Source organism: Sorex araneus, chromosome 5 (assembly GCF_027595985.1).
Source record: "Sorex araneus isolate mSorAra2 chromosome 5, mSorAra2.pri, whole genome shotgun sequence".
Lineage (NCBI taxonomy): Eukaryota > Metazoa > Chordata > Mammalia > Eulipotyphla > Soricidae > Sorex > Sorex araneus.
The window spans coordinates 129,330,357-129,354,855 of NC_073306.1; the positions used below are offsets into that span (position 1 = coordinate 129,330,357).

The 24,499-nt window shown below is 42.7% G+C and overlaps 1 protein-coding gene and 1 pseudogene across 1 annotated transcript; both read right to left on the reverse strand.

Moving 5' to 3' along the window:
• Nucleotides 1-961: 961 nt before the first annotated feature.
• On the reverse strand, nt 962-2,232 carry LOC129404997 (eukaryotic translation initiation factor 1A, Y-chromosomal-like; annotated as a pseudogene).
• Nucleotides 2,233-2,503: 271 nt separating this feature from the next.
• Nucleotides 2,504-14,883, reverse strand: EPPIN (epididymal peptidase inhibitor). The gene is made up of 4 exons (XM_055139951.1): nt 14,811-14,883; nt 12,293-12,424; nt 10,692-10,859; nt 2,504-2,511 (listed from the first exon to the last, which is right to left on the reverse strand). The coding sequence occupies exons 1-4, from the start codon at nt 14,881-14,883 to the stop codon at nt 2,504-2,506; spliced, it is 381 nt and encodes a 126-aa protein (XP_054995926.1).
• Nucleotides 14,884-24,499: the final 9,616 nt, after the last annotated feature.

A 24,499-nucleotide genomic window follows, 5' to 3' on the forward strand; every position in this document is an offset into this window, starting at 1 on the left:
CTCCTGGTGGCATATTCAATATGCTAAAAACAGTAACAGCAAGTCTCACAATGGAGACGTTACTGGTGCCCACTTGAGCAAATCAATAAACAACAAGACAACAGTGCAACAGTGCTACAGTGCTTAATGACATGGAGGGACAGAGAGGCAGGACAGAGAAAATAAGCAAGGATTCCAGCCCTGCAGCATCCCCTGTCAGAGTCCAGGGAGAGGGGCTGCTGTGACTTAGGAGTCTCAGGACCAGCCCCACATGCCCAACCCTGCCTCTCACCTGGACTGGACATTTGATGGACAAGACCAGGGAGCTGGACGGGAAAAAGTGAAGAGTTCAGCTACTATGGACAGTCTCATAGTTACACACAGAACCCTGCCAGCCTCTGGCACACGGGTTCTAACAGAGAAAGTTAATTGGTCTGACTTCTCCTTCTCCACTTTCTTCTCTCTTTAGGTAATAAAATGATCTACAGGAGGGAAAAGCTGTGCAAACTACCTATGAACCCTGGTCATTGTAGAAATAAACTCCAAAGATGGTTTTATAACGTCAAAAGTGGAAATTGTGAGAAGTTTGAGTATGGAGGCTGTCTTGGTAATACTAACAACTTTGTGGAAGAGACAGATTGTCAGAGAACCTGCAATAAGGCTGACTTGCCAATATGAACTCATCCTCCCTGGAGTCACATTCTGTATAAAAATAAAGAAAAATTTCTGAGAGAGGATCCCTCCAAGCCAAATCTATTCTCTGTGCTCTCTCCAAAAATTATTCATCTCTGTGTCAACTGCTGTTAAAAGTTTTTATTCTCAGACCTTCTTCTTTCTCTCTTTTTTTTTTAGGGAAAACAGTTTATTCAATACATTCATTTATTTAATACAAGTGGTCAAAGTTGGAAAGGCAGTAATACATTTTTTTAAAAGAATCTTTTTCAAATACTACATGTGGTCTTTTTCCCATTAGGTTCATAGTGGGTTTACATTACAAGAACAAAGTGGGTTTAATATTTCATTAATAGAATTTAGCACTATCAACTTTGAAAGAAACACATATACCTTAGAAACTAATCAGTCTGCTTGACCAAATTGGAATCAAACTAATAAAACTTGAATCTTTTCTAACAGGTCACAACCAAAAGCCAAATTGTTAAACAGTCCTCAAAGTAGTTGGAATGTCCTATGGTGAGATCAGTTTAGATATCATCAATGTCTTCATCCTCATCCCCAATTGTCATTAAACTGAATTTCATCATCTCAGGACCAAAGGTATCAGTTTCATTGATTTTAGCATGTTCTGGAAGTTCGCCATATGCTTTCAGGCTTCTGGCCTCATCTGCATTGTATTTTAAAATGACATCCGCTTTATTATCCTGGTAGTCTCGCAAGCCGACCAATATAATGTCTGATGTATTTATCCAAACCTTTTTCCTCATTTTCCCTCTGATATGGCATAACCTCTTTACGCCATCAAAACATATTGCCTCTAGTCGACCATTTCCTGCGCGTTCCCCTGGAGATCTCTCCTGCCCTCGGAGAGACAACAGTGGAAAGCGCTCCTAATTGGGTGGATTCTGTGAGGGTCCCGACCTGAAATAAGACTAGTGAGGTTAGTAAACAGGGGGCCCAAGACGACACATGCCGATCAAGGGCAACTTTATTAACTGCCACGCTGGTTTTATACTTTTCTTAGCAGGGGGTTGGTACATAAGTTGTCAATCATCAGGGAAGTGTCTTCTCAGACCAAATAAGGAAAGGTTCGGGTGTATTAGGTGGGCTTACAACATTCTTCAAGAGTAGATTGAGAAATAGTGGGGAGAGGAAGGCAGGAGCATCTGGCAGGAGGAATGCACAAGGCTTTTAGTGTAGAGGAAGGCACTCTACTTTAGGGCTTTATGGCGTCTCTTAGTTAACTGCCCTGAGCTACTTTTACCTCTTGAGTTTGGCTATTTCCTTTGTCACAAGGGCACCTTTGCCTCAGGTCATGCAAAGCTGGTAATGGAATTTTCCGGTTTGTCCAGGGTAAAGGTTTCGGGGTCCTCTTTTGTTCAGGGTCCTGAGCAGTCCCCAACAATTTCCCAACATTTCGATTACTTGAGCATACTCCTGTCCATCCTCTTTGAACACTAGTTCTCTTTTTTCAGACTCAATCTCATTCTTACCTCTGCGTCTATTTTTACCACTTTTACCTTTATCCTTGGGCACGGCGGTGGCAGCAGCGGAACGGCGGAAGCGGCGAAGAGGTGTTCGCAATCACGTGTGACCCAGCAGTTGCGGAGGGACAATTCGCGTGCTCGGGAGCATCTGGAACTTCTTTTTTCTCTTCATGGTTTATTTTGATTTGTATTTCAGTTCACATGGTTGCAATGTGTTCACATTTATGATGCAGTAACAAAGTTACAAGTTACTGTACCCCAACACTACTAAGATGCCCAAGCCCTTCCATCACTGCCCCAATGGTACCTCTAGTCCACCCCTCATTAAGACCCTTTTAATCAAGTATATACCTGCATGCACATTAGTGCACTAGAGAAATGAAAACATAGCAGTCATTTACACTTACACTGCGGGACAGCCGAACCTGTGGAGAAGAAATGCTTTCTGCAAGAGAAGAGTGACTAGCAGAGCTGTGGCATCCAATAGAAAGACTCCATGGGGTACAGAAATGAGTCTGATGCCTGCAAACAAGCAAAGGAATAAAAGAGGAAATTCTAGAAGTCAAGGGAGTAAAGCATTAATGGAATATTCCAAGGTAATTATTTTTTACTGGGAACTTTTTATTTTTTTTAATTTATTTATTTTTAATTAGTGAATCACCATGAGGGTACAGTTACAGATTTATACATTTTTGTGCTCATGTTTCCCCCATACAAAGATTGAGGACCCATCCCTTCACCAGTGCCCATTCTCCACCACCGGTAAACCCAGCATCCCTCCTACCCTCCCCAATCCCATCTCCCCCCACCCCACCTTGCCACTGTGGCAGGGCATTTCCTTTTGTTCTCTCTCTCTAGTGAGGTGTTGTGGTTCGCAATAGAGGTGTTGAGTGGCCACTGTGTTCAGTCTCTAGTCTACATTCAGCCCGCATCACCCTTCCCCCGAATGGCCTCTGACCGCATTATACTTGGTGATCCCTTCTCTGAATTGTCCTCTCCCCAGAATGTGAGGCCAGCCTCCAAGCCATGGAGTCAACCTCCTGGTACTTATTTCTACTATTCTTCTATTCTTGGGTGTTAGTCTCCTACTCTGCTATTCTATATTCCACAGATGAGTGCAATATTTCTATGTCTGTCTTTCTCTTTCTGACTCATTTCACTTAGCATGATGCTTTCCATCCCGATCCACTTATATGCAAAATTCATGATACTGAGAACTTTTTAAACTTGACTTTAGGCATTGCATTTTGCGGAACTGTTAATGATGGGTTTCCTGAACAGAATCTTCTAACACCGCACCCTCCACTAAAGTGCTGCCGAGAAAGAAACATTGGGTATTTTTTTCTTTTTCTTTTTTGCCTTTTTTTTTTTTTTCGATTTTTTCGTCACACCCAGCGATGCTCAGGGTTTACTCCTGGCTCTGCACTCAGGAATCACTCCTGGCAGTTCTCAGGGGACCCTATGGGATGTTGGATATCAAACCCGGGTCTGCCGAGTGCAAGGCAAACACCCTCCCCACTGTACTATCGATCCAGCCCTCTTTTTCGAATTTTTTAAACTTTATTTAAACACTGTGGTTTACACAGTTGTTCACAATACAATTGCTTTGGGCATTCAATATTCCAACATCAATCCCATCAGTGTGACTGTCTCTCTACCACTGTCCCCAATTCCCCATCTACTTCTCAAGCCATAAATTATCTCATCTAATATTCCAGACAGCACAGAGAGGACTATCTATTCAAATCTTTATCTTGAGTTGTATTGAGTATTTGTATCTTGTATTGAATATTGAGTATTTTTATCTTGTATTGAGTATTCCCTTAATAGAAATTGAGGAAATTCAAGGGAAAGAAGATGAACAACATGTCCAAAACAGGTAACTGACAGGAAAGAAGCTGGTATCAATCAAGACTGGTGTCAATCTCACCCACCTGCCACAGCCACCACGTCCGATCCCTAGGCCGAACCACACAGCCACACATGCAGCAGTGTGATACCTCCCAAAGCAACAAACAACTTAATACAGTCTTATACAAAGACTTAACAGCCCTGCAATCAGATATTTAAGTGAATCGATTTTCTATAGATTTTCTGTATCTACTGATTTATATATCGCATCTATGTTATATAATCCATTTTAATTCTATAACTGTATAAACAGTTGTGGCTTTTATTCTACATTAAAATTAATTTAAAAATAAATGAATTTTTTAAAGACTAGTGTCAATCAATCAATCAAGACTAACAGGAAAACATATAAAAATTTTAAATAAATAAAATATTAAAAAGACTTGAGCTGGAGTGATAGCACAGCAGGTAGGGCATTTGCTGTGCATACGGCCAACCTGGGTTTGATCCCCAGCATCTCATATTGTCCCCCAAGCACCTCCAGGAGTAATTCCTGAGTACAGAGTCAGGAGTAACCCCTGTGCATCATCGAGTGTGACCCAAAAAAAGCAAAAAAGAATTTTTTTAAAGGCTAACTATAGACCTGTACTCTGAATCAGTTTTCTGTGATTCAAGTTTTCTGTGATTGTGGCACGAGCAGCCAAGCCTCTGTTCGTATCTCTCCTGTGACATTCCCTGATGCTAATCCAAACTGACAACAGAGGTTCTGGGCATGCCAGATCCTTCCTTTTTGTCATTGTGGTTATTGTTATTATTGTTGTTGCTTATATAGTCTTGTTAGTTATTATTATATTATTAATATCAAAAATTAATATTATTGTTAATATATTAGAAACATATTCTTAATAATAATTATTAATGTAATTATTTGTTTATTTGCACAATTATATGTTAATTTTTATGTTTTATTATATTGATATATTATATGATATATTATTTTATATGTTATATATAATATATTCTATAAATATATCAACAATATATTTTATATTGTTTATATATAAACATTTATATATTGCATATATATTGCAATTTAACAAATGCAAATATATAATATATATTACACATTATATAATATATAATATAATTAATATATTAATTATGCATACTAATATATTAATGCATTAATATATTGGAGCTGGAGCGATAGCACACTTTCACGCGGCGGACCCGTGTTCGATTCCTCCGCCCCTCAGAGAGCCCGGCAAGCTACCGAGAGTATCGAGCCCACACGGCAGAGTCTGGCAAGCTACCCGTGTGTATTGGATATGCCAAAAACAGTAACAATAAGTCTCTCAATGAGAGACGTTACTGGTGCCCGCTCGAACAAATCGATGAGCAATGGGATGACAGTGACAGTGATTAATATATTATATAATGTAATAATATTATATTATATTAGTTAATATATAGTCTTGTTTAGTAATAAACAGAATTACTCCTGGAGGTGCTTGGGGGACAATATGAGATGCTGGGGATATATATAATATATATAATATATATAATATAATGATATAATATATTTATAGAACATAAATATATTAAATAATATATAATATATAATATTATATATAATGTTAAATAATATATCATGTGTAAGTATATTATATAATATATAATATATGAATATATTTATATGATATTATATTATCATAGTAATATGTTTTTATTTTATATATTTTTTCATGTTTATGAACAAGTTGTTCATCTTCTTGCCCTTGAATTTTCTCAATTTGTATTGTATCAATACAAGATAAAAATACTCACTATTCAATACAAGATACAATTACTCAATACAACTCAAGATAAAGATTTAAGTAGATTGTCCTCTCTGTGCTGTCTGGAATATTAGATGAGATAATTTATGGCTTGAGAGGTGGATGGGGAATTGGGGACAGTGGTAAAGAGAAAGTCACAGGGTGGAGTGATAGCACAGCGGGTAGGGCGTTTGCCTTGCATGCAGCCAACCCGGGTTCGAATCCCAGCATCCCGTATGGTCCCCTGAGCACCGCCAGGGGTGATTCCTGAGTTCCTGAGTGCATGAGCCAGGAGTGACCCCTGTGCATCGCCAGGTGTGACCCAAAAAGCAAAAAAAAAAAAAAAAAAAAGAGAAAGTCACACTGATGGGATTGATGTTGGAATATTGCATATATTTATTATGCATGTTTGTTTATATGCACCCCCTTATATAGTCTACTTTCAGTTCACATCTTCCAACCCGAATAGGTCCTCCCGACATCCTCTACTTGGTGTTCCCTTCTCTATCTGACCTGCCTTTTCCCCTAGCATGTGAGGCCAGTTTCCAAGCTGTGGGGCAGACCTCCTAATCCTTATCTCTACAACTCTTGGTTCTTAATATCCCACTCTGTTATTTTATATTCTACAGATGAGTGCAATCTTTCTATGTCTTCCCTCTCTTTCTGACTCATTTCACTTAACATGATACTTTCCATGTAGATCCACTTATATACACATTTCATGACTTCATCTTTTCTAACAGCTGCATAGTATTCCATTGTGTAGATGTACCAAAGTTTCTTTAACCAGTCATCTGTTCTTGGGCACTCGGGTTTTTTCCAGATTTTGGCTATTGTAAACAGTGCTGCAATGAACATAGAAATGCAGATGTCATTTCTACTATACCTTTTGGCCTCTCCAGGATATATTCCCAGGAGTGGTATTGCCGGGTCAAATGGGAGCTCAATTTCTAATTTTTTGAGAATGGTCCATATTGTTTTCCAAAAGGGCTGAACCAGTCGGCATTCCCACCAGCAGTGAAGGAGAGTCCCTTTCTCCCTTAATTAACTTTTGAATACAAATTCAACATGGAGACCAGAGAGCACCAAGCCAAATCATCAATGTCCATTGGTCTTGAAGGGACATCCCACGCCATCCATTCCATCACTCTTCATTAGAGCAAGCTGGTGGTCCAGACCACACTCAGATCGGGGATGACAGAAGCGCATGAATGTGGAGAGAGGGAGATTGTTGGGGCCACCTCTGAAATCAGACTGCCAAAGTCTGACTGCCACCGGGGGACACGGGTCAGAGTCCCACAGCTGAGACAGCTTGACGTCACTGTTCTGGGGCTCCTCCCGCCCTCCTCCAACCCTAATATTTGCTCATGAGGGATGCTCAGGACTCATGGTACCTGTTCCCTCTGAGTAGAAACCAGGTGGTCCCACTTTGCCTGTATGGATGCTGCCAGAAGGCCAGTGGATGCCACTTAAGTTCCATGGTCTCCAGCTTCACATTGGAGAGCTGGTACTGAGGTTTCATTCAATATCTCCATCCAGGGCCAGAGCCAATAGTACAGCAGGTTGCTTTGCATCTGGTCAACCCAGGTTCAATTCCCAGCATCCCATAGGATCCCCTGAGCCTCACGAGAAGTTATCCCTGAGCACAGAGCCAGGACTAAACCCTAATCATTGCCAGCAATAGCCTCCCCAAACACCAAAACCATAAACAAAAAAAGAGTATTCCATTCATCTACTCTGGAGGAAGATGTTTCAAAAGGCTCCTGGTGCAGGAGGTTGACTCCATAGCTTGGAGGCTGGCCTCACACGCTGGGGGAAAGTCATCCCAGATAGAGAGTGGAACACCAAGTAAAATATGATTGGAAATCCCGCACGGGGAGGGAGATGCGTGCTGAAAGTAGACTAGAGACTGAACATGATGGCCACTCAATATCCCTACTGCAAACCACAACACCCAAAAGGAGAGAGAGAGAAAGATAACAAACTGGAATGCCCTGCCACAGAGGCGGGGTGGGGCGGGGGGAATGGGATTGGGGGGCAGGAGGGATATTGGGTTCATTGGTGGTGGAGAATGGACACTGGTGGAGGGATGGGATCTCGAACATTGCATGAGGGAAAAACAAGCACGAAAATGTGTGAATCTGTAACTGTACCCTCACTGTGACTCACTAATTAATAAATAAATAAATAAATAAATGATTTTTTAAAAAAGCCTCCTGGGGCTGGAGCAATAGCACAGCGGGTAGGGCGTTTGCCTTGCACGTGGCCAACCCGGGTTCGAATCCCAGCATCCCATATGGTCCCCTGAGCACCACCAGGGGTGATTCCTGAGTGCATGAGCCAGGAGTGACCCCTGTGCATCGCCGGGTGTGACCCAAAAAGCAAAAAAAATAATAATAATTTAAAATTTTTTTTAAAGCCTCCTGGTGCAATGACACCAGCTTTGAATGTCAGGCATTTAACAAAAATTCTAGAAAAAATAAACTAAGCATGAGGGTGCACTGGAAAAACAACTTAAAAACACATTGATGCGGTTCCTAATAGCTTTTAGCAGTTCACATTATTCAGTGTGAACTTTCTCAGTCATTAAGTAGTCTGCAGCAAAATTGCAAAGAGGTGCTGTGCTTTGTTTACGTGAAAGGATCACAACTGATTTAAACTATTTCCCCACACACACTCCCACCCCCAGGATGGGGGTCACCCAGCTAGTTACTCCTGGCTCTGCACTCAGGAATCATTTCTGGCCATGCTCAAGAGACCAATCGGGATGCCCGGGATTGAACCCCCATCAGCCACAGCTAGGTGGCTGGCTCTGTGCTTAGGGAGCATGTCGGCAGGGCGTGGTGGGCCTGTTTTACTGTCCATCTGGCCCAAAATCTCTCTTGGGATTTTGGTATGGTTGTAGTCTGATGTCTCTTGGACCTTAGTTATCCTCAGACTGTAGGAATGGTCTGGAAACTCCACCTCCCCGCTGGAAAATACTGCTGACTCTCAGTTTAAACTCTAGAGGGCGCTGCTGAGAAGACCACCTGCACCCACCTCTCCTGTGGTCCTGACGTTTGAAGCTGGATAAAGGGTTGCGTGGGAATTGCTTTTTGCTTTCCAAGCCTGACAGGTCACACCGCCACCGTCTAAGGTCACACTTCAGATCACAGCAGTTCCAGTGTTTGTCCTGTTTCAGGTCAAGGACACAGTTCCACCGCTGAAGGCAGAGGACCTTTACAGGGCTCAGCATTTTCACAACTGTGCCCCATCACCCTCCACCACTTAGCATCTCACCATTTAATCTCCCCCTGTCCCCGTCCTCCCCCTGGGCTTCAAGAGGAAGGACCCTCCCTCCTGGATCTCTGCTGGCCGCTAGGCCCCTTCCTGCATACTGATGTTCCCCGGGTGGGGTGGGAGGGCTGGAGTTCTCAGACTCTGGGGTCTCTATTTCTGGAATCTGATGGTTGATGTTTTGAATTCCGTGCAGCCCTTAGAACAGTGGGCACCCCCTCTGACTCAGGATTTAGCTTCCTTTGCCTCGAGGAGGGGGTTGGGGGTGGGGGGAGGAACCAGTGTGATAAAGTTTGCAGAGCCATTGCCAGTCTGCCCGGGGCATAGTAATCATGATCAATATGAAGTATTTCTTGGTATTTTTGCCTTCGTCCTCAATTGAACTCTTGAGGTAAACCCTGTTAATACTCAGTTTCAGATTCCGAAGGAAGCCAAAAGTGCAGGAAGTCACACTGTCCGCCCAAGGTCACAGAGCTCCAGAAGAACAGGGAGCTCACAGCTATCTGAGACAGAGGGCTTGGGGGAGGAAAATCAGCTAGGTCAGGTTTGGTCTCAGAGTTTAAGTCTGTGTGTTTTTTTTTTTTTGGCTTTTTGGGTCACACCTGGCAACGCACAGGGGTTACTCCTGGCTTTGCACTCAGGAATTACTCCTGGCGGTGCTCAAGGGACCATATGGGATGCTGGGGATCGAACCCGGGTCAGCCGCGTGCAAGGCAAACGCCCTACCCGCTGTGCTATTGCTCCAGTCCCGAAAATCAATCATTTTTAAGCAAATAGTTCAGTGACTTTGGGGCTCAGCCACAATGTGTGTATCCAACATCTTTATTAATTCCAAACATCATCACTCCAAAAGAACCCTCAATTTCATCACTCCTTAGTCAGCCCCAGCCCACTCCACTCCAGTCTGGCCGGGATTGCGATGCGGGGTGTGTAGACTATGAAGAAGAGAGAGGGATTCCCAGGGTTCAGCCTGGAGAAGAGCTTTGGTCTTGGGATGCTGGGCACGGAAGAGCAAAGGCCAGCTTGGCACATCAGCCAAGCCTACAGACAGAGCACTGGACCATGAGCCAAATCCTGGAGGCTGCTCCCAGGTATCCTGATGTGCTCCTGGTGTTGAGAAGATAAGATGAGACAGAATCGGGCATGAGATTGACTGTGCAGCACAGGATTAGCTTTGCTTCGGTCCTAGTCAGAAAATTCTGCTTGAACATCTTTCTACAGGAAAGCAATAGGCTTGCTTGGAGGATCTATATCTCCTCCGAGAATCTTTGGGGAACGGGTGGAGCCATGATGAGCGGTGACCCGCTGGTTAGCCTGCCCAGGCTGAACTCTTGGACCTCTGAGACATTGGTCTCTGAGATCCCACCATCTCTGCACCTTCCCTCTGCCTCTCATACTTACCAGATTTTTGCCACTTTCCCAGTTTTAGCCTCAGTTTCCCGGGAGGTCACTTTTCTGCGTGGTGTATTCTTACCTCCTGGTCGGGGCCGATGCTTTGGCACCTGGTCCTCCAAGAAGGCACCAACCCTGAAGGGACCAGCCAATATCCCTCCCTTACAGTATGACCCTCCCGGGAATTGGGGCACAGGGGTCTCCAGGAACTCACATTTGGGGGAACAGGCATTCTGGCATATGTCTTTGGACTGGAAGTTGTTTTTATTTCCTTTGCAGCCACCATAGATGAAGCCGAAGCACTGTTGACGTTCTTTATTATACCACCATCGATAAAAATAAGCCCAGCAGGGGCCAGACACCTTGGGCAAACTGCAGATGTCTGCAATGAGACCCCAGAGCTCAGAATTCAGAACCTCTCAAAAGTGGCTATTATTGTTTCTCTGAGCAAACACCATCAGGGAGATGAGTCGGGCTCCTGTCACTTTGTCACACTCAAGAGCCTTTGACAGAGTTGGTTTACTTTCAGGGGAACCCCCAGAGTGAAGCTCTTTAAGAATGTGCCTCCCCACCCATTCGGGTTGGAAGATGCGAACTGAGAGTAGACTATAGACCGAACATGATGGCCACTCAATACCTCTATTGCAAACTACAACACCCAAAAGGAGAGAGAACAAAAGGGAATGCCCTGCCACAGAGGCAGGGTGGGGTGGTGAGAGGAATACTGGGATCATTGGCGGAGGTGAATGGGCACTGGTGGAGGGATGGGTAAACGATCACTGTATGACTGACATGCAAAAAAAAAAAAAATCTGCCTCCCCAGCCCTTCTGCTCACTGACCTCGCTGCCTTCCCTGAGAGCTTCAAGGCTCTGCTCCTGAGTCAGCAGCCCAGGCCTGAGACAATGAAGCTTCCGTGAAGGACAACGGCAGTTGTGAGATAGACTCCAATTGCCCATCCTCCTTTCATCCCTGGTCTTTCCTTCCCAGTGCCCACTAGTGAGGACCAGATGGATCTGGAACAAAGCTGCTGGTGTCATGCCACAGCAAAGATCTACCATGACTCAGCTACCTCTCCAGTCTATCTGCTATTTTTTTTTATCCTGAAGTTCTTAAGATATTCCATTTCTTTGCGCTGGAGCGATAGCACAGCAGGTAGGGCATTTGCCTTGCACGCGGCCGACCCAGGTTCGATTCCCAGGATCCCATAAGGTCCCCCAAGCACTGCCAGGAGTAATTCCTGAGTGCAGAGCCAGGAGTAACCCCTGAGAATCGCCGGGTGTGACCCAAAAATGCAAGAAAAAAAAAGATATTCCATTTCTTGGGGCTGGAGTGATAGTACAGAGGGCATTTGCCTTGCATGGGGTTGACCAGGGTTGGATCCTTGGCATCTCCCATCTGGTCCCTTGAGCCCACCAGGAGTGATGCCTGCGCACAGAGCCATCAGTAAACCCTGGGCACTGCCTGGATGCGACCCAAAAGCAAAAACAAAAACAAAAGGATATTCCATTTCTCCTCTATAAGCATCAATGGTCATTTGGGCCTGACTATCACGAATGGCCACTGAAAATCAGGAGTAAAAAGCAGCCAAGATCCTTTCTGTTTCAGTCTCACCCGTGCAGTCATGTTGGGAAAAATCCAAGGCCTATGTGGGCTGACATCCCATCAGAGATAAAAATTGAATAAAATTTTAGGTCCCCCAATTCCAGCAGTCTTGCCCTGAGAACAGACCTTAGCCTACCCAAAACAATAACATCAGAGTGAACAGAAGTGAGCACAGGTAAAGAGGTTGTTGATTCTGAGGATCTGAATATTACCTTCGGTCAAGTCCAGACATTTTTTCCCACAGTTGAACTTGCAACACTTCCTGCTGGGCAAGCATTGGCTGTCCTTTGCACATTCATCTCTTTCTCTGAATTTACACTTCTCTTTAAGATTGGGACATTTTTCTAGGAAAGAAGCAGTCTCACAGCCATTAGTCTTGAAATATAATAACTCATTTTGCTCCAGACACTTTGCTCCAACAATTTGGGGAGATACCCGGTCATTTGTCTTTATTCTCTTATCCCTGCACGTTCTTATGTTCAGAGTGCCCCCAGTATTTCTCAAGGCTGCTCATCAGATTCTCCCTCTTGATTACACCTTACCTTCTACCTGCTTACCCACTTCCTCATTTCCCCCCTCTAGCCTATTCTCTTTTAAGTCAGAATTTCTCAACTTTGGCACTAGCTATGACATTGGGACTGGACATTATTTGATGGGAACAAACGATCTATCCTAAGCATGATAGGAATTTAGCAGAATCCTTGAAGTCTACCCACTAGATACTCATAGCACTCTCTATTGTAGTAAGAAAAAAAATGATCTCTAGACATTGCACGTGTTCCCTAGAAAGCAAAATCATTCCACTTAAAGCCATTGGCCGAAGCTGATCTGGTCATTTTGGCCTAACTAAGGAGCTAGTTTGGTTTCACTTCCCTGGGAGGAACTATGAGACTATGATTAATATTTCTCTCCCTGGGACAGACATAGAAAGATTGCACTCATATGTGGAATATAGAATAACAGAGTAAGAGACTAACACCCAAGAATAGTAGAAATAAGTACCAGAAGGCTGACTCCATGGCTTGGAGGCTGGCCTCACATTCTGGGGAGAGGGCAACTCAGAGACCGGATCACCAAGTACAATGCGGTCAGAGGCCATTCGGGGGAAGGGTGATGCCGGCTGAATGTGGGCTAGAGACTGAACACAGTGGCCACTCAACACCTTTATTGCGAACCACAACACCTAATTAGAGAGAGAGAGAGAAAAAACAAAAGGGAATACCCTGCCACAGTGGCAGGGCGGGGTGTGGGGAGATGGGATTGAGGAGGGTAGGAGGGATGCTGGGTTTACTGGTGGTGGAGAATGGGCACTGGTGAAGGGATGGGTTCTCGAACTTTGTATGAGAGAAACAAGAGCACAAAGATGAGTAAATCTGTAACTGTACCCTCACGGTGATTCACTAATTAAAAATAAACAAAGAAAAGAAATAAATAAAAAAAAATATTTCTCTCCCTGGGATCACTTTTTTGGACTTCTGAATTTCAAATCTTGGTATATCACCAGTCTCTGAGCCTCGTTTTATTCTTTTGGAAAATCATTTCAGCCTTATGCAGGTGTGAAGAAGAAATGAGACAAAATATAAACAGACGTCATCATAGATTGATGCATAGTTCTATTAATTAGCAATTGTTAAGTGTTGGTTACAAGCTAAGCACTCTTCTAAGCCATGTTTTTAAATGTATTGTCTCTTTCAATCTCCATAAAAGCTCTAGGAGGTGTGATTACGAATGAGCTCATTTTACACACCAGAAAACTGAAGAGCATAAAATATAAGTAACTTTTTTATTTTTTAATTAATTTTTAAATTGAATCACAGTGAGATACATGGCCAAAAGGCACATAAAAAATTCTCTAAACCTGATTTTTGATGCACTTTTCCATTTCTAATTTATCTGCCCAGAACTTCAAAATTATACTGAATATAGGCAAACAAATAATACTAGATATAATCTCAATACCAAAAAAATGCTCTACATCATTAATCATCAGGGAGGGCTACTAGGAACATTGGTGGTGGAGAACGGGCACTGGTTGAGGGGTGGGTACTCGATCATTGTATGACTGAAACGTAAGCACAAAAGTTTGTAAGTCTGTAACTGTACCTCTTGGTGATTCACTAAAAAAAATTTAATAATTTAAAAAAGACTCCTATCTTTAATTCCTTGGTATCAAAATGTTCAGGAAGTGGCAGCAATTGTTATAATTACTTATATACTCAAGGAATATTACTATCTTAAGTTCAAAAACCTTAATACTGTTCTTTATCCCAAAGTCTACAAACCCTGATATTGTAGGGATTGCTTATAGGATTATGTTGTAAAGAATTAACTGTTATCAAGAAAATATACTAAGAGAAGGATTTTTTTTGAGGGGTGGGGATTGGGATATGGAAAGATTTCTTAGTCTTCTCTAATTCTTTTAGCCTTCCCAAAAATGCTAAATCCTGTGCCTCTCCCAAATCCTCTTCAGTCCCCAAGAAATACTCTCCTCTTCAAAGGGGTTGAAAGTGATGTCCCCTCAGGTCTGAATTTTTAAATCCACAGAAATGATCTTTCACAGAGAAATAGCATCAAATATTCCAACTATCTCTCTCCTCTCCCAACCTGAGACTGTGGCTAAGATGGAGGGAAGTCAGATCTGAGGAATCCCTTCTTGTTTCTCTTCCCCCCAGCCCCCCACCCAGAAATCTCCCCTCACTCCAGGGCCTGGGTTGAGACTCCGGCACTTACTCAGATCACGTCCCTGAATAGTCACAAGAAGGGCAGAGAGTATCAAGATGCTCAGAAGTCCTGAGGACCCCATTCAGAAGAATCCTGGCCGGTCTGATGCTTTCACTCCATGAAAGCGCCTGGCTGTTCTGATCCAATCCAATCCATTCTTGCCGTTATCCGGATGGGATAGGGAGCTGGAACCAAGCCAGGGACTTCTTTTCTCCCTGGGAACACCAAGTCCCAGAGACCATCAGCACAATTGGCAGGCAATGATATGCCATCGCCCCGGGTTGGATTAGATGCAGGGTGACGGTCAGGCAAAGTTTGTCTCACTTTCCAGGCTATGATCAAGGGTTTTCACCTTTGTGTGTGTGTGTGTGTGTGTGTGTGTTTTTTATAATTTATTTATTTTTAATTAGAGAATCACCGTGAGGGTACAGTTACAGATTTATACACTTTTGTGCTTATACTTCCCTCATACAAAGTTCGGGAACCCATCCCTTCACCAGTGCCCATTCTCCACCACCCGTAAACCCGGCGTCCCTCCCACCCTCCCCAATCCTATCTCCCCCCCACCCCACCCTGCCACTGTGGCAGGGCATTCCCTTCTGTTCTCTCTCTCTAATTAGCTGTTGTGGTTTGCAATAAAGGTGTTGAGTGGCCGCTGTGCTCAGTCTCTAGCCCTCATTCAGCCCGCAACTCCCTTCCCCCACATGGCCTTCAACTACAATGTAGTTGGTGATCGCTTCTCTGAGTTGCCCTTTCCCCGGAAGGTGAGGCCAGCCTCGAAGCCATGGGGTCAACCTCCTGGTACTTATTTCTACAGTTCTTGGGTATTAGTCTCCCACTCTGATATTCTATATACCATAGATGAGTGCAGTCTTTCTATGTCTGTCTCTCTCTTTCTGACTCATTTCACTCAGCATGAAACTTTTCATGCCCATCCACTTAACTACAAAATTCTTGACTTCCTTTTTTCTAACAGCTGCATAGTATTCCATTGTATAGATGTACCAAAGTTTCCTCAACCAGTCATCCGTTTTGGGGCATTCGGGTTTTTTCCAGATTCTGGCTATTGTAAACAGTGCTGCGATGAACATACATGTGCAGATGTTGTTTCGATTGTACTTTTTTGCCTCTCTGGGATATATTCCCAGCAGTGGTATTGCTGGGTCAAATGGGAGCTCAACCTCTAGTGTTCTGAGAATCGTCCATACTGTTTTCCAAAAGGGCTGAACTAGCCGGCATTCCCACCAGCAGTGTAGAAGGGTCCCTTTCTCCCCACATCCTCTCCAACAGCGGTTGCTTTTGTTCTTTTGGATGTGTGCCAGTCTCTGTGGTGTGAGGTGGTATCTCATGGTTGTTTTGATCTGCATCTCTCTGATGATTAGTGATGCAGAGCACTTTTTCATGTGCCTTTTGGCCATTCGTATTTCTTCCTTGGTAAAGTTTCTGTTCAGTTCTTCGCCCCATTTTTTGATGGGGTTGGATGTTTTCTTTTTGTAGAGTTCAACCAGTGCTTTATATACCATTGATATCAACCCCTTATCTGATGGGTATTGTGTAAATATCCTTTCCCATTCTGTGGATAGTCTTTGTATTCTGGTCACTGTATATCTTGCGGTGCAGAAGCTTTTTAGTTTAATGTAGTCCCATTTGTTGATCTCTGTTTTTACTAGATTGCTTAGTTCCGTGTCACGTTTGAAGATACCTTTATCTTCAATATCGTGGAGGGTTTTGCCGACCTTGTCTTCAATGTACCTTATGGTTTGTGGTCTAATGTTGAGGTCTTTAATCCATTTTGATCTGACTTTTGTGCATGGTGTCAGGTCAAGGTCTAAACCCATTTTTTTGCATGTGGTTGTCCAGTTTTGCCAGCACCATTTGTTAAAGAGGCTTTCCTTGCTCCACTTCACATCTCTTGCTCCCTTATCAAAGATTAGATGATCATACATTTTGAGAGCTATGGAAGATCCTCATTCTTCATTCATTTTCCAAATACTAAGTGGTATGCTTTTTCTCTGATAGTTTGTCTCTGTGGCCCCCTTAGTATCTCTTTGTTGCTCTGTGCCTCTCTGTATCCATGTGTGGGTCTCCCACACCTTCATCTTTTCTCCTTCTCATACTTAATTCTTTCCTGTATTATCCATTTTGAATTTGGGTCACTTGTATACTTTGTCCAAAATCAAAGAGTAAATATGTTGCCCCAGAGTAGCAGAGATGGGGACAGGAAACAGGCTGATAGTAGAGCTTTCAGATAATGCTTTCAAGGTTATGTTGCTTTGGAAGTAGGATAAAATGTGACAGTTAATAGGAAGTATCTTCCATCATGTGCAAACTGCCTCTGTAAAGACTTGAGCTGCCTGAGAGAACCTAACTCAATAAAGGTCAATAAAGCAACAGGGTTGCTGTATTAGAACAGTGTGAGGGGAGTCGGGCACCCTTGGCAGCTCTCTTGCAGTTGCAGAATCCACATCACCAGATGGTCAAGGCAGAGACACTCTTCAAAGAGTAAGTGTCCTCTGTAGGGTCCCTGTTTTCTTTTCACTAATAAGATTCAGTACTTTGGAGCCAAGCTTTATTTTCAAGTTGTCCTCAATTTTCCTAAGTTATAGAAACCAGGCAAAGTCAGTCTAATGACCTATGGCAGGATTTAGGGTCCAGGATCAGAACCCCTAGGGGAATCTGTTTATGTAGGTCTCAACTTATTGGTACTGACATTCTTGTCTAGAAATGTGTGTCATTCACATTGGCAAAATTAACTCCTAGTGAGTCTCCACCCCCAATACCGTAAGTAGAGACAATATTGTGTGTATAGGAGCCCCTGTGTTCTTGTTATATATATGCAGAATACACCTCAGCAAGACCATACAACAATTTTAAAGGAGAACATTTTTTACTCACGTGTCCTGGAGAATACACAGCAAATCTGGGGGTCACACAGCAAAGTCAAGTGCAAAGAGATGAGGAGAAAAATGCCAAGCTGGGTGGCTCCTATCTTAAGGTCAAAGAGATGCCTTGAGTTTCCTGAGTTCAACCCTTATTGGTGAATTCAAAGCATTCAAAAATATAATTAGGGTATGAGGCCAGAGAAGCAGTTTCTCACAAGAGCTCAATTATCTGAACTTTCTCAAGACTGAATGGAGACGTACCGTACCTGGATACAAGCAGCCTGGCTCCTCATCTAATTGAGTGGTAGCTAGCTATGTCAGAGAGTCGGTAATATGTTTATTCAATATTTTAAGTTAATATCTTTTTAAGTCTTTTAAGTCTTGCTAACCAAGAGTTTATTGTTAAATACTGACATTATAATAATAAATCAAATAGGGCTGGAGCAATAGCACAGTGGGGAGGACATTTGCCTTGCGTGCGGCCAACCCGGGTTCGATTCCCAGCATCCCATATGGTCCCCCAGCACCGCCAGGAGTAATTCCTAAGTGCAGAGCCAGGAGTAACCCTTGTGGATCACCGGGTGTGACCCAAAAAATAAATAAATAGATAGATAAATAGATAGATAGATAAATAAATAAATAAATAGATAGATAGATAAATAAATAAATAAATAAAGCAAATATATACAGAGACCAGAACAGGTACTACAGTAGCATTTTCCCAAACTCAACCCAGGAGAGAATGAAAACCTAAAATACCTAAGTAGGGGCTGGAGCGATAGCACAGCGGGTAGGGCGTTTGCCTTGCACGCGGCCGACCCGGGTTCGAATCCCAGCATCCCATATGGTCCCCTGAGCACCGCCAGGGGTAATTCCTGAGTGAAGAGCCAGGAGTAACCCCTGTGCATCGCCAGGTGTGACCCAAAAAAACCATAAATAAATAAATAAATAAATAAATAAATAAATAAATAAAATACCTAAGTAGAAGCATTCTAAGAGCCCATCACCTTCCATTCTTCATCTTAAATACAGTGTTATTGAAGCCAGGGCCTGGTTGCTTGAGGCTCAATAGGCAATACTCAAGAAACAAGAGTTGCCCTAAGAAAGGCAGGTGTATTCAGATGCTTACAACCTGAGAAGAAGATGTTCTTGCGTCACACACACACGTGCGCGCGCGCAAGCCAACCTACTCTCAATTTTAGGAATGATATCACATTTGCTGGGAAAGTGCATTAGAATAAAATGAATAGTGGGTCCAGGGTAAAGAGGGTAGTGGTGGTCTTATAAATCACTTGCAGAGGTGGGAATGAGGACTTGTTCCTTGTCAAACTTTGAGGTAGCGTAGTTAAACAGCATATGTCTCTGGCATCTGTACCGTAGTCTTCAGGAACCTCTCCAGAGGGCCTAACATTTGCTCTTTTTCATCTGTCTGTGACTGCATCTAGTTTAACATTAAACATACAATGCATGAGAATATTCCTGAGAATCAGGAGAGAGGGCACAGTTTGAGAGGTTGTGAGAGGCTTAAGTACATATATGGAGAGACACAGCAGTGAATCCCGGAAGACAGCAACTCGTAGGAGGTCTCCCAGAACCTGTACTGAGCCAATTCCACCAGGGCACCTCAGATGGAGCAGGTGCGCCCTCTCTGCCTGCTCCAGATGAAACCCTGATGGCCACGAGCCTCCAGAAGCAAAATCCAGGTATGGGGGTTCAAGGGCTAAGACTCCGGGTCATGCGGCGGCTGCGGAGATAGGCCAGCCCTTCCCGTCTCCCCGCCCGCTTGGGGTCCTGGCTGTCATACCCACGATCTGGCTCCGGGAGCCATCTCAACGCATCAACAGCCGTGATCGAGAGGCTCCCAAATAAATCTCACAACGGATTAGCTCCCTACAGAGATGTCTCCGGACCCCAGCCATTTACAGTTCTCATGTTATTCATAATAAGCAATAGAAAATAAATCATTATCTAGCATCTGCCCCTGGCAGGCAGATTTGAATGGTGGCGGGAAAATTCAAAATAGTGGTGGTGGGAAGGTGTAATGGTGGTGGGACTGGTGTTGAAATATTGAATGTAATCAATTAATGTGAACAAGCTTATGAAAATAAATTTTTTGAAAAAGTACATATATGGAAAACAAAATGGAGTCTAATATTTGCTTACTTACACTGGGATCATAAGGCCTAGAGAAGGAAAGACATTCAGTCAATATCACCCATAAAGTAAGAGTCACTGTCACTGTCATCCTATTGCTCACTGATTTCTTTGAGCGGGCACCAGTAACGTCTCTCATTGAGAGACTTATTGTTACTGTTTTTGGCATATCCAATACGCACGGGTAGCTTGCCAGGCTCTGCAGTGCGGGCGCGATACTCTCAGTAGCTTTCCGGGCTCTCGGAGAGGGGCGGAGGAATCGAACACAGGTCAGCCTCTGAAAGGCGAACGCCCAACCACTGTGCTATCGCTCCAGCCCAAAGTAATAGTCAGCAACAATAAAGAAGCCGAGCATCTAAGTTCTTATCAGGGGTCACCACGGACTCTTTGTATACTGATGTGGTTATAAGATTTTTGCTATGGCATTGAGTGTAGAAAGGAAAAGTGAGTTCAAAGGAAATGTCAGCAATGTCATCAGAGGATACCTCATAGTCTGTAAATAACCAAATGCTTGCCAGGACCCACCCCCACTCCTTCCCCCACAAATAAGGTTGAACTTTTCTCTAAATGATATTTTGAAAGTAAAAAATAATAATAATAAAATTTCTGGTTATTCTATCCTGTTCTGTCTTGCTTAAATTTTAGGCCTACCTAACAGTCTTTTTTTTTTTTTTTTTTGCTTTTGCTTTTTGGGTCATACCCAGCGATTCTCAGGGTTTACTCCTGGTTCTGCACTCAGAAATTTATTTCTGGCAGTGCTCAGGGGACCATATGAGATGCCAGGGATCAAACCTGGGGTCGGCTGCATGCAAGGCAAATGCCCTACCCATTGTACTGTCGCTCTGGCCCCAGTCTTTACTTTCAAACTAGGTGAGCTAAGACTGAAGTCTTTGGGATCTGGGATGAATACTATCTTTGACCCTTTCTTAGAGAAGACTAAATAAGAATTGCTGTGGGTTTCTATCGCCCTTCTTCCCTGTCCCTAAAAAGTATATTACAGAGGCCAGAGTAATAGTACAACAGGTAAGTCCCTTGCCTTGTTTGCAGCTGAGCCAGGTTCAATCCCTGGCATCCCATATGGTCCCCCAACCACCACCAAAGTGATTCCTGAGTGCAGAGCCAGGGAACAAAGGAAAATGTGTCAATTTTAGCAACACACAGTTATAGAAGAAGCAGACCCTATTATTAAAAACATACCAGAATTAAGTTTTTACTAGCTTTCAAAGAACAGAGAATTGTTACATTATTTAAATAGGATAGTATAGACATAGGAATAATAGCTAGGTTTTCTAACTGGTTTCTCATTCTGGTTTTACCCAGAGGAGTATGACTAAAATAGCAAAACAAACCTTCAAAAAATAAATTTTTATTTTCACTACAGCTATGAAAGTTCCAAATAAACTATGGGGCCTGGAGAGATAGTACAGGGGTAAGGCACTTGACTTTCATGCCATTGGTCCCAGTTTGATCCCCACACCACGTATGGTCCCCTGAGCACCACCATGAGTGACTCCTGAGCACAGAGCAAGAACTAGCCCCTTAAAGCACCACCAGGTAAGTTCTAAAAACCCTTCCCGAAAAGTAAAATATTTGCTAAAGAACCAACAGTGCATTTCTACAGGTACCCTTTCCATATGATTAAGACCATTCCAGGTATGCAATAATGGCCTGACATTTGAAATTTTAATATAAATTTTCTTCTTTTTTTTAATTTTTGGGCCACACCTGCTGTGCTCAGGGCTTACTCCTGGCTCTTCACTCAGGAATTATTCCTGGCAGGTCTTGGGGAACCATATGGTTTGCCAGGGATTGAACCCAGGCTTGACACATGCAAGACAAATTCCTTACCCACTGTACTAGTATTTTTTATAATCCAGCATTAATTTCCAGTATCAGCTCCAAATGGATAAAAAGGAAATAACCCATAGAACCCGAGTGATAATACTGCGGGTAGAACACTTGCCTTGCATGTGACCAACCCGAATTCAATCCCCAGCATCCCTTATGGTCCTAGGAACACCACCAGGAGTGATTCCTAAGTGCAGAAGGAGGAGTAAGACTGAGCACAGCTTGGTGTGACTAAAAAAAAAAAAGAAGAAAGAAAGAAACAACCCAAATGAATAAGGCCTATTTATCCCAAACCCAATAGTAAATGTCATTTTATACAGAAGGACACATGAACTTTAAAATAAAGAGCTAACATTGTAGTCGAAGGCCATGTGGGGGAAGGGAGTTGCGGGCTGAATGAGGGCTAGAGACTGAGCACAGCGGCCACTCAACACCTTTATTGCAAACCACAACAGCTAATTAGAGAGAGAAAACAGAAGGGAATGCCTTGCCACAGTGGCAGGGTGGGGTGGGGGGGAGATGGGATTGGGGAGGGTGGGAGGGACACTGGGTTTATGGGTGGTGGAGAATGGGCACTGGTGAAGGGATGGGTTCCCAAACTTTGTATGAGGGAAGTATAAGCACAAAAGTGTATAAATCTGTAACTGTACCCTCACGGTGATTCTCTAATTAAAAATAAATAAATTTTAAAAAATAAATAAATAAATAAAATAAAGAGCTAAACAGGGAAAATATGTCATTGCCTTTATTTTTAACATTACTTTAGAGTAATATAAAGTACTTAAATATACATATAAAGTACAAGAAAATAAAGTAACTTAGGTCAGAGAGATAGTATAGCAGGTAAGATGCTTGCCTTGCACACAACCAATCTGGGTTCAATCCTTGGCACCACATATGGTTCCCCAAGTCCTGCCAGGAATAATCTCTGAACACAGAGCCAGGAATAAGCCCTGAGCACTGCTGGGGCTTATCCAAACAACAAACAAACAACAACAAAAAAGTAAATCAGGAAGTTACCAGAAAAAGAATCAGCTTTATTATTTTCAGATGATATGATTATATACGAAATCAAAGCAACCTCATTAAATATGATTGTACTTAATAAGACAATTTGGCAAAATAGTTGAATATAAGACAAGTTAAGACTGATAGTTTCGGGGTTGGGTTGATAGTACAGCGGGGAGGGCATTTGCCTTGCACATAGCCGACCCGAGTTCGATTCCCAGCATCCCATATGGTTCCCCAGCACCTCCAGGAGTAATTCCTGAGTGCAGAGCCAGGAGTAACCCCTGAGCATCGCTAAGTGTAACCCGAAAAGAAAAAAGAGAGAGAAACTAATAGCTTCATTATGATGCTTCTCATAATTATAGTCTCTGGTAATAATATTTTCAACTTACTGCTTATTTTTTTAAATTCAGGCACTTCAGACCACAATATGAACAGCACTTCTCCGACATGGGACAATCAGTATCTTGCAGACATCTAGGTTTATTTATTTGGGCACAAATCTTGGGCTTTGGGGGGCAGTGACCTTCTCTGGCTATAGGGAAAAAAACAATACATTTGACCTTGAACTATTTGATCATAGTTTAAAACAAATTTGAAAAACTTGAGAGCCACAGGGTTTTCTACTGATTAAGTCTCTTTTCCTGTCCCCTAGATCAAAGATTCTTAAAGTGATATCATCCTTCAGGGAATGCTAGGACCATGAGTGGGAAGGTAGCAGTCTCGGGTGCTACTAGGAGGGGACACTTCCCTCTTTGTCCTGTTAAATAAAAGAGTTTCCAGTGGAGTGACTAACTTATTTTTATATTAAAAGTGCAATGATTTACCAAACGGGTTTTGAAACCTCTGCTCTAGAGAAACAATGGAGTAGAGGACTATCAACAGTCAGTAGTTACTCTGAAAATCATTTAAAAGTTTAACCTTTAAACTCTGATATGACTCCTGCCCACTCCTATAGAATCAATTTGTTGGGGTTACCTAATCTCAAAGAACAAGATAGAAGAGGGGGGGAAAAAGAAGATTGAAGAAATATTAAAGGGCACTCAAAACCTCCTTCTTTTAGTAATTATAGACTTGAGAATCTCATAGGGAAGAGAGAATTGATTAACATCACACATCACATACACACACACACACACACACACACACACACACACGGGGAAAAAGGTTGAATCAGTAAGAAAGCCTTTGTATCCTTCTACCATACCATGCTGTAGCCCAAAACATTGGCAATTCCTAAAATAATGCCTAAAATTATTAGCACTATGTGAAGGAATGAGACTGGAGAGTCCATTTTCTGTCCCAGCAACATTTTGCTAATAATATTTTCTACAATTATCAAATGTAACTATGTCATGCTTTGGATTTCCACAGATATATGGGCTTTTTAGGGATTCCTAGGGGTTAGAAAGACTTTTATATAAAATAAGTGGATATTGTCATTTTGTGAGCCTTCAAAGAATGAGACTCAGAATAACTCTTTTTCAAGGGGTAAAATGTGAAGTGATATCATGCATGGTATCTTAGAAGAATAGCTCAGTAGTGTTCCAAGACCATAAAGGTAACTAATATAATGGTTGGGCATTAAAAGAGGAAAAGGTTTTCAGGAGGTCTCTGGGGCCATCTAAGGGTCATCCCACTCTTTCATGGCTCAGCAGAGCAAACTTGACACATGCCAGTAGATGTTGAAAGCTATATCCCCATTCCTTACCTGTCGAAGCCGTGACACAAGAAAAGCCACATACAGTTTCACAACACTTTTTAAAAACAGGGCATTCGACGTCACTCCTACATAAATCTGGACAG

Excerpts from the sequence above, each read along its gene's own strand:
- EPPIN (XM_055139951.1), bottom strand. The coding sequence starts at position 14,883 with ATGGGGTCCTCAGGACTTCTGAGCATCTTGATACTCTCTGCCCTTCTT. Across the intron at positions 12,425-14,810 it reads TATTCAGGGACGTGATCTGA|AAAAATGTCCCAATCTTAAA; the intron begins GTAAGTGCCGGA and ends CTTCTTTCCTAG. Across the intron at positions 10,860-12,292 it reads ATGTCTGGACTTGACCGAAG|ACATCTGCAGTTTGCCCAAG; the intron begins GTAATATTCAGA and ends GTCTCATTGCAG.